The sequence below is a fragment of the Athene cunicularia genome (assembly GCF_003259725.1).
Source record: "Athene cunicularia isolate RWA chromosome 8 unlocalized genomic scaffold, athCun1 chr8_part1, whole genome shotgun sequence".
Lineage (NCBI taxonomy): Eukaryota > Metazoa > Chordata > Aves > Strigiformes > Strigidae > Athene > Athene cunicularia.
The window spans coordinates 28,654,127-28,666,692 of record NW_020799109.1 but is presented as its reverse complement, the minus strand read 5'-3'; the positions used below and the strand labels follow the sequence as shown (position 1 = coordinate 28,666,692).

At 44.0% G+C, this 12,566-nt stretch overlaps 1 protein-coding gene across 4 annotated transcripts in view; it reads right to left on the bottom strand.

The window, feature by feature from the left end:
• Nucleotides 1-5,454: 5,454 nt before the first annotated feature.
• Nucleotides 5,455-12,566, bottom strand: part of KIFAP3 (kinesin associated protein 3) — a 64,172-nt gene continuing 57,060 nt past the window's right edge. For all 4 annotated transcript variants that reach the window (XM_026853873.1, XM_026853875.1, XM_026853874.1 and 1 more), the window contains one exon: nt 5,455-5,917. In XM_026853873.1, coding sequence (XP_026709674.1) covers nt 5,809-5,917 — 109 coding nt within the window. In that variant the 3' untranslated portion in view covers nt 5,455-5,808. The remainder of the gene's footprint in view (nt 5,918-12,566) is intronic.

The window sequence follows — 12,566 nt, the reverse complement described above, 5'->3', positions numbered from 1 at the left end:
GTGTGCAGCCTGGGCTGGGGTCAGCCCCGCGGCTCCCGCCTGCGCTGCGGTCCAGGCCCCACAGCAGCGGCCGGGCTGTCCCCCCGGCCAGACCCCTCCTCCATCGCTGCCGCTCCGTGCCTCAGGCGCGGTGGGTCGGCCGGACCCTCCGCCTGAACCGCCTTTGCTGTGTGATTTACGGGTCTCGGGCTCTTGGGGAATAGGTGTCTCCCCCCTTCCCAACGAACAGCGGCCTCTTGTCCCCCGGCTCCACTTAGTGAGCTCATTTCCTTCCACAGTTTCCCGGCTCAGCCCCCACACCGCTGCTGCAGGGAATCCGGCAATAGCTTCCCGACCAGCCCAAGTAACTTGGTGAAAACTGCGTACGCGAGGCAGGTGGTCTGTTTAACACATCTCCCCGTGCCATTGCCCCGAGCCCCACGCGTTTGCTTTGGTGGTGTAACTCCTGCATCATACGGAGATCTATTTAATGCCATTAAAACTAATTGCTCTCTATGCTGCAGAGTAAAGTGACTCCAGGGAGAAATTTCACGTATTTTGGACAGCAGAACAACCATTGAAAGGAATTACTATAGTGCAGTGGGAGGTCTGGGCTTTTCACACACTATTTTCATATCTCCAATGTTATTCCAGTTTCAAGCAGCGCCAGGGCATGAGGATGTGGTTTGCTCAATCATTTTGAACCCAACACTTAGAGTGAGCAGGGCCCAGCAGCACACCCCATACCCGTGGCCTTGTCTAGACAAAGATTTAATGGCAACGGCAGCATGTTTAATGGTCTAAGCTGTGCTAACTCCTTAGCTTTCTTTAGTAACTAAACTCCACCAGTTTAGCTTGCATTAAATTTTGTGCTGTCAAATCTCGCATGAACTTTGTAGAGTGTATTCTTCAGCAATATGCTTTCCCCCCCTCTTTCTAGCAAAGCCCTCCGGTCCATCCAGAGCATGGGCAGTGCAGATACCCCCAAAGACACAGGTCTGCTGGCCAGTGGCTTGTTTATGCTAGAGTCCCTTCAGCACAACAAAGCCACAGGTAGCCAGACAGAAAAAGGGATCCCCTCAGATCCACACACAAACTCGTTCAGGTGAGCTTCACAGGCCGTTCAGGAAAGCAAAGAAGGCGGCTTTCTTCTAGAGTGTGCGCTGGGTGGTCTATAGGCTGGCATGTCAGGGTTAACAAAGGAGCAGAGGGCTAGGAGAAGCCTGCTCCTCTGGCAGAGGGATATATTGGCACCTGGATGATCTAGGTCTCTTTCAAAATTAAGAAAGTTCCAAAGTCTTTGGCCCAAATTGGACAGTCATGTCCCAAAGTGCAAAACAAGCGCAACTGTGGACAGTTTATTCAAGGGCCTAAGCATGGATTCGTACGTCCTCTGTGTGTGTGTGTGTTTGCAGCAACGGAAAGGCAGAAGATTGGAAGACGTGAACAACTGCAAGTAAAGACAAAAATTCTTAATAAGCAACAATTGATTTCTACTCACAGCACCTGTGTCCAGCTTCAGGCTGCAGTGTAGTTCTTGTGGCTCTCAGGAAAAAAGAAAAAAAAAAAAAAGAAACTCTGGCTGCTCTGCATCATTTACAGTGTAATCACTTTGCTGGTCAGCCTCTGTGGAGATGCACTTCTTCTTTTCCCCTGCGAGTCCATTGTCTCATACAAACTAAAGAGGTATGGAGGGGTGCACCCTGCTCAGGGCCCTGCTGCCCCAAGTGCTGTGCACACATACCAGCGGGGCTTCTGGCTTTCAAACTTTGCAGTTTGCCTTTCCTAAGAGCGGCCAATGCCAGTTCCTTCAGAGGGTAACTCAGGACCTAACGAGTTAGGTGTGAACCCCCTTCCTTCTCTTTCAAGGGCAGAAGAAGAAAGGGTAGACAGGCACTAGCGGGATTACAGAGCTCTTAGCAAGTTTCTAACCGGTTATCTAAGTCAACTGGGCAAGAAAAGATTGGTGTAGTGGAGAGACAGGCAGTTAGTAACTATAGAAGAGGATGGTGCAAAAAGCACATCAACGGAATAGAGCCTGTAAGGGCTAAGGGGGCAGGTGGGGAGCACTGTCCAGCAGACACCAGTGTGGTCGCTATCTACACTGCTGTAATGCTTCCCAGCTCTTCCAGGCCACAGGGCCTTTGGAAAAGTCAGAGGGAAGACATGGGTCTTGGGTGGTGCCCCCAGCGCCAGAACTGCAGCCCCTGAGTTTTCCAATAATGTCCTCCTGCCGCAGAGTCATGTTAGTTACAACAACATTACAGTAGCTTTTTGCAGCTAAGGATATTTCTCAAGTACTCAATTTCTTAAAAAACAGAAGTGGGCTTCTCTTTTTAGGGGGCAGGGACCCCAACATACCAATTCCAGAAGAGTCCATGTTCACATTCATGTGGGTTTCTAGACAGACTGGTTGCAAGCATCACCTTCTACCTGTGACCTGTGTGCAGCGCTGTCTTCCACTGCCCGTGCAGGCAGCCAGCCTGTACCTCTCATGTTGCCTCAGAGCTCTCTCCTTAACCTCATAAAGAATAAAAATGAGCAGATCACAACAACTTTAACAGCTGGCAGTTGCACCAGTAAGTCTGCTATTTTATTTTTCTTGAGGACGGTCATGGAAGGAATGCAGGTTGTAGCTATTCTCAGCCTTCTCCCATGAAGAGCCTACAGCTGAGCTCACCAGTGGCTTATCACAGGAATTCCATTAAAGAACCTGCCAGAGGGACTTGAAATCTCTTGTATCTAAACAGAGCTTGTCCTGCTTATTCCAGAAGAAGATACATCTTGTTCCTGTTTCATTTAATCCAGAGTGGATTAAATTAAACAGAATCATGGCAGTCTTATTTCAGAATGAAAGGCACATGTTAAACTGTTATCAGACAGCTCTACGCACACATTGATATTTAAAAGACTTTGAATCTGGCCCGTCATAAGCTTTCTAGGCCAAGGGTATTTGTTTACTTTTTCTTTTCCCCACCCTCTGTTGCCCTAGTAAGCTCCTAAATATTAGTGTGGTATAAATAATAATTTCAAACGAGATTTTAGGCTGCTGCATTAAGCAGATTGCTCACCAAAATTATACTGCACGTCTGCAGAAAGGCTGAGTAACAGCTAACAGACATATGAACTTCTCAGCCTATATTAACTTTACAGCCTAGTTGTATCCAAAACACCTGCCTAATCAAACTCATTAATTAATTAGCAGCAGACTGGAAAAGAGGATACTCCTGGGATGGTTAGGGATTGCTGCTGTAGAGATAGAAAAGAGGAGCTGTACAAAGTCAGAGAGAAAAAACAGGAAGAGGAGGAAAGGACAAAAGTTGTAGAAGTTGTTAAGAGAAAGCAGATCCATCCTCGCCCCATTTTATGCAGGATACAGTACCTGGGGACTGAATCCATAAATACAGATAATTAAAAAGTTACCCTACAGGTCAGACTCTCCAGTCTCCCTCTGACACCCACAGGAAATGTGATATAGATTGAAAAGTCTATGTACTCATATCTTTTTTCCCCTTTCTGGCTCAGGAACTGTAATTAAAGGAAAAATCAGCCGCTCTCCTGCCTTGGAGAGTATAGTGGCACAGCTGGTTTTCATCTTGGCTAGCAGGCTCTGTCCTCAGGCTACTAAGTGCTGAGTAATTTTTACCAAGCTCTGCTTGCAGATAAATGATGTTCTTCTCTTAGCTGCTGCCAGGCAAAGCTACAAATACTTGATCTTTTATTCTTTTCTCATAAACTCTTAACATTGAATACTAAAAATGCAGCCAGAGATTTTTCCACTGCCATTTATTCTCAGCATGGTCACAACGGAATTACAATTACAGACACCCACCCATTTGCTGAAGCTCAACTGTAGTTCCTCATTAACCTGAAGCTTCCAATTAAAGGTTCCTTCAATTTCATTGATAGTTTGCATATACTCCAAGGACCCACTTCATTTTTTTTTTTCCCCAAAAACACATTTCATGAGAAGAGCAACTGCTTTAAATAACTTCACAATAATTTTCTGGAAAAGCTTGATGAGCGAGTGCCAGTCTTAAAAGAGAAGCTTGTGTCTGAATATGCAGTTTGGGTAATTTCTCTCACAGCTATAACTCTAAAAATATCTGAAAGCTTTTGACTAAATGTGGCACAACTGCTGGGCAGATAAAGTGTGGGCTCAAACCAATGGAAAGAATCTAGAAAGGAACAACACTGGAAACCCATTAGTTTAATTTAGGTTTTCTGCAGTGTTTCTAGTGTTTCTTATATTTTCTAAGAAACTTCATAAGAATTAGTTAAAAATTGTATAGAAAAATATTTTTAAAAATACTAGTTAATCTTGGCAGTGCTGTTCTACCCACCTCCATTAAGTGAAGCCGTAAACATGAAGCCAGCACAGGGAGGAAACAGAAAAATGGTACCAAACACCATGGCTAATTTTAGAATCATTCTGAGTCCTACAGCATGAGACATAGTGAGTAACAGGGCACATGAAAGTACCTGCACGCTTTTAAGAGATAAAGCAAGGTTTCACAACAACCTTGATCTCAAAGATAGTTTTCAAGTATAAGACTAATAGTCTGTAAGCTTCCTAAAGAAGCCCGTGCCTTTGAAGATCATCTTCCTAGCACACACACCAGTCTTACAGGATTACTGGCTACTGTTTTAGTAGTATCAGCCCCTTATGCAAGTCTAGTTTCTGTTTAAACCAGGGAGAAAAAGAGGAGAGGAACAATTCTGCAAATCCATAGCCACTGAAAAAGAAAAGATGAGGTGGAAGTAGCTTTTCTTTTAGAAAGTGAGAATTTGAACTGCTACCTTGATGGCTATGGCAGAGAGGGCACTTCATACGCTTTCTTCTGTCTGTTATGGGTGGGGATACACAATAAGAGCTTTAGCCTAAACTGTTTGCACGTAGCATGTTTCAAAACATAGCTTAATACAATCACCACATTACAAGTCCAATGTGAAGGTGTCTTGGCTTGTCTTTGCTGCTCAGTCTATGATCTGTGCTTAGACCCAATTTAAACCCTGTGAACAAGGAGGCTGAGATGCACTTGTCATTTAGGATAAGGAAGCTGGGGGAAAGTATCTGGATTCTGAACCAAGTTACAGTGGTTTTTTTCTTTTGCAAGTCCTCAGGATGTGGCAGTCTTGTCTCAGCCCACAGAATTCTATTTAAATGCTATGGTAAAGGTATTCTGTTGTAGTATAGTTTCTAATTTTAAATGTTTTCAAGCATTTGAACTAGATTGTAAATGTTTGAAACTCCAGGGGAGAGAATCTGTGCCATCTTTCCATTATTATAAAGTCTTCAGACTCAGGACTGGACTTTGGTAACTACGTATCAGGGCAGTGCCAGGATATGCTGGGACTTAACAGTGTTCCTGTGACTTAAGCGTTAGAGGGAAACAGTCCATGTTAAACACACTTCACACAAAGCATTCTTCTTAAATGCCTTGTAAAACAAACGAAATGTTGGTTAGAAACACATTCACCACCACTGACCACACAGGTTTTTATATTTAATAGAAATTAAATTAGTAGCTTAATATACATAATGTGACACTTTCCAGTCCAGCAGCTTTCCAATTCTTGCTTTCAAGTCACAGAGCAAATACTGTACAAAAATGATAACAAAGATCAACCAAAGAGTAAACACTGTCACTAGAACACTGGGCCCAGAAAGGCTAGGTTTATCAGGAGCTACACACGCCAAAGGATACATAACGATGGACCCATTGTGGTACAATCATGCATTACCAAGGGGTAGATCTACTGCTGGCCACGCACATGCTGGCTGGTCCAGGGCAGGTGGCAGCCTCCTGGGCTGCAAAGTGAGCTGTTTTACCGTGCCCCGTAGCTGTAGTAGTAAGGTTCATCTGGGCGGTATCCATAGGCAGTCGCTGGGCGGCCAGGAACCCCTGGTGATTGACCAAATCCATCAACTCCAATGCTGCAAAAAAAGAGGAGAGAAACTGAAGGTTTCTGTATGGTAGGGAAGGCACGCTAGTGCTGGGGTCTCCAGTTCTTCCTGCCACAAAGATAATTTTGTGAGGCAACTTCACAAGCCATCTTCCCCTTCCAGCCAGCACTGCTCTGTCTCCCCTTCCCTTTGTGGGGAAAAAAAAAATGCTGCAGAGAAAGAAATCAAGACAATTACTATAAAGAAAAAGCTTTCAGGTCAAATAGAAATCCCAGAAGAGTCAGAAGCCTTCTCTTCTGCCCTTTTATGGATATACTAGCAAAGCACTTCTCTGCCTCAATTTCTCTCTCTGTACATTAAAGTTAATGTGTCTTTTGGGGAAAGGCCTCAAGCATGCTTCTGGCAAAAGCCCACCAGTAACCCTGTCCTACATAGCACATCTTCCTTCCTTCCTTCCTTCCGTGCATTTCTGAAGCCCCTGGGAAAATACCAGCTAGAAATGAGAAAGTGAGAACATCTGGCACAGCAACATAGTTCAGCAAAGGACAGTCTTTCTGGTGGGATACAAGACTGACAGCCAAATGGCAGAAAGAGTTCATCATATGCTGAAAAGCTATATATTAATGAGACAGAATAATTAATTTCTTATATAGAACAGCATCTTTTACACCTAAAAAGTCACACAGCAATGAATTAGATACTAAAGCACAAGAGGTGCGTAGGGAAAAGTGGCACATATTTCATGCTCAACAGTAACTCTCATGCAGGAGGTAGAGGAAAAATGAACATTGCTTAAGATACTGGATTACTGCCTATTCATAGTTATGTCACTTCTCAACTTCCACTTCAGTAAAAGGATAAATGGAAAAGGATTCTGATTTATTGTCTGACTAAAGATGCATTGAAAGGAGTTGCACTTCCCTTCTGAAGACTGTCAAAACACAAAGAACCAAAGTGCTTTTGGAGTGGGGAAAAGCTGAACCTCATTACTGGCAATTATACATATGGAACATGGGTTATACAACAGTCAGGGCTGGGAAAGAAGGACCCATCCAGAAGATGTACAATGGGTGCGCCCCAGGCGCTGGCTCAGCAAAAAGCTGGCACTGCTGAATTGGTTGGACTGAAAGGGCTCAGCTGAAGTGGTGGGGGACCACGTCCATCACTCTGTCCTTGCAAAGACATGGTCCTCAGACTGTGTCTCTATGAGGTCCTAGAAAAGGATCCCTGGTGCCTGGTTTCTCAGGGAACTAGTTCACTCATGGGATATTCTGATAATCAGGTGAAAGTGGAAAGTCTGAGGCTGAGATTTGTCCTCTGAGATAAAGGGGACACAGACAACAAGCCAAACTGCAGAAAAAGTTATTCTGTTACACCTGAATGTATCTTGAAAGTGTTTTGCTATTTCCATGTCTGCCTATCTGCAGTTGAACTGGCAATGCCCCATCTTATAACTCACACACAGAGCCATCAGTCTGACCTTAAAGGCTGGTCAGTCCCTTCAGCATGGCAAAGTGAAGCAGAGTAGCTGTGGTGTACCCTGTAGTGGTGCAAAGCTATGTGAGTGCATGCCTCTGGCTCCACACCTTCCTTTGGCCACCCAGTCCTTCCTGATTCCACTCCAAAGTCCCATTACGCTTTTCCAAGGCCATTATGAAAGGAGCTGGTAACCTCTGAGGCACCTTCTCCAGGTCACTCCTTTGTACTTGGCAATCAACAGCTTTCTCATTAGCAGGCTTGAAGCTTTAAAAGGCTCTGAAAGTCGCAATTAAGAGAAATCCTGTTACATTCTCTGTATCTAACTCTCATCTCCAGAAACACCATGCCCTGCACTCACCTTAGCCAGAGGATGGTCCCTGCTTCTACTGCTGTTACCAATTTGCAGTTTGCAAAGGGACTGGGCAGACAGAGCTCACATGGGCTGCCATTAGGTACAGCTTTATAAACACAGGCCACAAAGCTCCTCCAAACAAGCCAACAAGGACCTAGAATGAAGCTGACCAATTTGTTTGGCAGTTCAGAAAATAAACAAGTTGAGTAACTACTTTAAAACAATGCTGATTCTTTAAGAGAGTTCTTTCAGTATTGTTAGTAGTTAATAACAAAGTAGGAGTTAATAACAAAGGCGGTGTAAAGGAATTTGGAAGTGCAGAGTCCAGTTTTGTTGTGCTGCTGCAAGTTCCCAGTGATGCCATGCATGTGTAACACTGCGGAGAATCAGGATCCTTTTAGTCTACCTTCAAACTCAGGAATGACACTGTTTTATTCCAAAGATCCTGAAAGCATCTATGGTAATTACAATGAGAAGATATTTTAACAGAAAACACTTCTCTGGGTTTATCTTTCAATTTTTTTTTTTTCTGTGACTATAACCACATTAGTTGGGGATAAGTTGGTTTTATTACTACTACAGTAGAATAGGGGCTCTTTGCATTTCTGCTAACTACTGAAAACTTCATTTTGGAAAGATGTTGTAGGTGAGCAAGCAGGTTGTGGGCACTGTAGGCTGCAAGCCAAGCTAATATGGGCCATCCTCAGGTTTACTGTGGCAGAGGAGGACACAACAAATACAGCAGCCTGAGAGACCTGTCTCGAAGAAGAATTTTCTTCCTAAACGTAAACGTGGCTTCTCTTGATGCTGCAGAGTTTCAAGAAGTTTTGGTCACTCTGTTACATACTAAAAGAACATTATGTTGTTGGGGGTGAGGTGTAATAACGACACTGAGCCAGGAGGTGGCAATGGGTTTCTATCACTGCAGGCAGAGCCGTTGCAGCTACTTCCACTTTAGTACACCTTATTCAAGGAACTTTCAAATGTATTTAAATTGATAACGAGAGCAGGGAAAATATGGTTTCAATCACATTCTCAGCAAACCTTTTAATATTTTTTTTATAAATGTGTAAGTAATTAGGTAAAGATCCCTAGAGTATAAACTTTGAGCAGTATCAGTTATTTCCAAATGGTTCAGACATATGTTAGTGTCCTGAAGAAAACTGGAAGAGATGGATCAGCTGATAACTGCTTTGGACAGTTAAAAAAAAAAAAAAAAGGAACAGAAAAATCACATTAAAACACCTTGATCAAATCACCACTCTCTCCCATCTAAGTATTTCTCGTAAGTAAATGAAGGCTTGTCCATGCTTCAGAAAAAGTTGGCTTTGTTTTTACATGTTGGTGCTCTTGAAACATACCAGCTTTGCCTACTAGCTTGTTTGCACTGGCAGCCCGTAGCAAAAAGCTTCTCCTCTTAGTTGAAGGAAAGGCTGTTGAACCCAGGAGGTAACTGAGGGGTAGGGCAACAAAACAGCAAACACGCATCCGTAGACTGAAGCCTGGCTTACTCATGAAGCTAGCAGGCCAAGAGCAGTGACTCTGCAAGTATAACCTACCGAGGTGGAGACACGGGCTTAAAAATCAAGTCTTGATGAATCCTTGCCACTTCTGCCAAGAACAGCAGAAGGGTAGAGCCAGTAAAGATGGTAGCTTTTCAGCTGTAAACACTTGGTGGGTAACGACTGGCCTGAGAACATGATTTGTGCTGTATGTTCTTAGATTTATACCAGCCATCAACTTCAGAACTTGCTCCCAAGAAAAACGTGCCATTGGCCTTAATTATACAGCATCTACAGGAAAAGTCAATGCTCAGCACAGCAAGCAGCCTGTCTTCCCAAAAAGTAGGGATGCATAATTATGCAATTGAGGCAACAATTCCCATCCCCAAATTGGTATTTTTTCATCCCATTAGTCAGCCCTGTTCAACTAGGCACCTAGCAGAAGCACATGCAATGCCTGTAGTTGTATAATGGATGCAGATCTCACAACACCACAACTAACTCCTCAAATAAATGACTTCTGCCGTTGCCTTAATCTGCAAATCATTTAAGGCAGTTTTGTCACACAAAATTGCATGCATGTGCACAGAGATTGGTGCTTGCTAACCACGCTGTCAAAAAACAACTGTTTTCTTATGCAAAGTTACCGCCATGCCTGGAGCTGATGGAGTTAAACAGTGAACAGCACAGTTAATTACTATGTACTGCTAACCTCAGTTGCTGGTTCATTTTGAGACCCTTTAAAATATGAACTGTGTATTTTACCCCTATGCACTCTCTTAATGATTTGTTTTTTTTAGACTGAAATCACTTCCAGCCATCAGTTATACTCGAGGTCTCTACACATGCACTTCTCCAAGCACAAATATTTCTTTTTCCTATTGGTCTGCCAGCCCCTGTCAGAGCAAATTTCACTTTAAACTAAATGCTATGATACTTAAAACCTCTTGGATTACTCAGGCTGCTAGTGTGATCTATGACCTTCCCCAAATGACAGCTGAACTTTCCAATTTGCTTGTACTGCTGGGGAACACATGCCGAAGAGGAAAATGTTCCTGATGTGCATGAGTGAGGAGAGATTTCTTAACAGCTCTGCTTATTGATACTTGCTCTGATTCATAACATCCAAATTAATATGTCCATCTCAGATCCTAGGTGCCCTAACATAATTTAAAATGTAAAGAGCAACCAGTCCCCCCGCACAGCAGGAAATGCCAGCCAGCATCCTACTATGGCCACAAAATACTTTCCTTAACTCCCCCCTGCACACAGAGCCTCAGAGACTAGACAGGCTTTGTGGCATGTCTGGAAGACGCGGCAGGCTCAGAGAAGGAGCACTCTGCCAGCAACCCTCTGCTGGGTTCCCATTCAGGTACCTTCGCTGCTCCCGAGTGCATGTGATGGGAGGAGTGATTCTTGAGCTTAGTCTGAACTAGGCTCATTAGCACCTGGGTGCAGACTGACCACGAGGCAAGGCTGCTTTCCATAAGTTTTCCTGATGCGATAGACACCTGAGCCTGTCCACACTAGCATTCACACTGTTATTAGTGCTGGTGCTGACAAGCTGCTCTAAAACGGGTACTCATTCCTTCAGCATAAGCAGGGCCTCAGAAAGGCAAATCTTGAGTCAGTAGGGAAATTCTTGGTCAAAACTAACCCCTTGAAGTCCAACTGGAAATCCCTCAGTAGGACGCGTGAATCTCAGAGCAATCCCAGCAAGAAACACTGCTTAGGAAACAGGCCAGCACACTCACAGAAGAGGCAAGCAGCAGCATGGCAAGAATCCTACCAGACTGTACTGTGAAACACTGTGACTGCCTGTGCAGGCGAAGGTGGCCCAGAAAAAGTCTTCACCTTAGAAGGTGAAATATCAGTTTAGGAGCTTAAACTTTAGGACCAAAAGTTCATCCTTTTCTGCTTATTGGTTTCATGGTTGGTAACCCAAAATTAAAAACTGTTTTATTAAAAAGTGTCTATAAATTTATAATTCACTAGGTCTCCCTGACCTTGGTAAGACCAAACACTACTTACAGCTCTCAACGTATCAGCAACCCTACCAAATCCTAATGAAGGAATCGCACCCAAAGTTCTCCATGTGCTCAAGTGAGCTGCTGAGAGGGTGTATTTGCAGGTATAAACATGCAGCCTCTGCTGACACGTGGCACCTTCTTGCTGCCAGCCACTGATTACACCTGCAGCTGTGCACAGCTCCTCCTGAGTATCAGACAATGGGGTTTGAACCAGAAAGTTTCTGAGCATCTTTCAGTAGCCTGACATCAGTACAGTTCATATATCACTTTATACACCTTATATTGTTACTAAAAACCACTGTCTTCACTCTTAAAACATCTCCCACCTCACCCCAGGCAGACACTCAGAATTTTGTGCAGCACATCCTTGAAGTCTGTGAATCTACTCAGGTGTGACAGCACTGTTGATAACATACGGTACAGTTACCATCCTATATTGCCTTTATAAACTCATGCCACAAACCCTGTAATCTATAATGCTGTATCAAGTTCCTGTGTATAACAGACAGAAGTTATGTTCGGATGAATACTGAAGGCTGTACTTTCCCTCAGGAGGTAGCTAAACCATTGGAGCAGCACGCCAGTCTCTAATCTCGAGACCAGCACAGCATTATAACCTGTACAACTGAGATGCAGTTTATTGTTTATAATACTTGACAACAAGAGACACAGGAGTTTGCCAGAAGTAAAGTCTGTATTTTTTCTCTCCTCTCAGTATTTTTTTTGCTTGTTTTCAAGCACTGATGAAAGGTGCTAGACTGTAGGTCTGAGACCACAATTGCAGTGCAGGGCAGCATAATCACGTAGGGTATGCAGCAGAGGCTGCAGTCCTGCTAGCCATTAGGAGATCAGTTACCAAATGCTGCAGCTCCCTCCCTTGCTCTGCAGGTTTCCTCTGCACAGTGACCAGGGTACAGAAAGGCAGGGGGAGCTGAGGGCACCCAGGCCTTGTGCCGTTGTACAGTGAGGATTCAGGCTGTGTGCATCCAAGCACAGGAGATGGAAAATGGTTTTGAACTCCACAGAATGAACGCGGACGTTCAGCTTCTAAAATTATCTTCAGGTAAGAAATATTTTGCTAATCCTTTACAGGTACCAGCTAAGCACCATACTTTAACCAAGGCTCAAAGCCTGTGAAACTCTTTGGTCTTTCTGCTGATACTCACCATTTTACTGATACTTTACCTAACGCTGGCTGGGATACCCTTTTCATGACACCAGTCACGAAAGAGTGGAGAGCACCAGTAAGTGGCATAAGGCTGGTTGCTTTTTCCCTTGCTCAGAGTCTAGCGATTGAGAAGATGATCCTATTTACT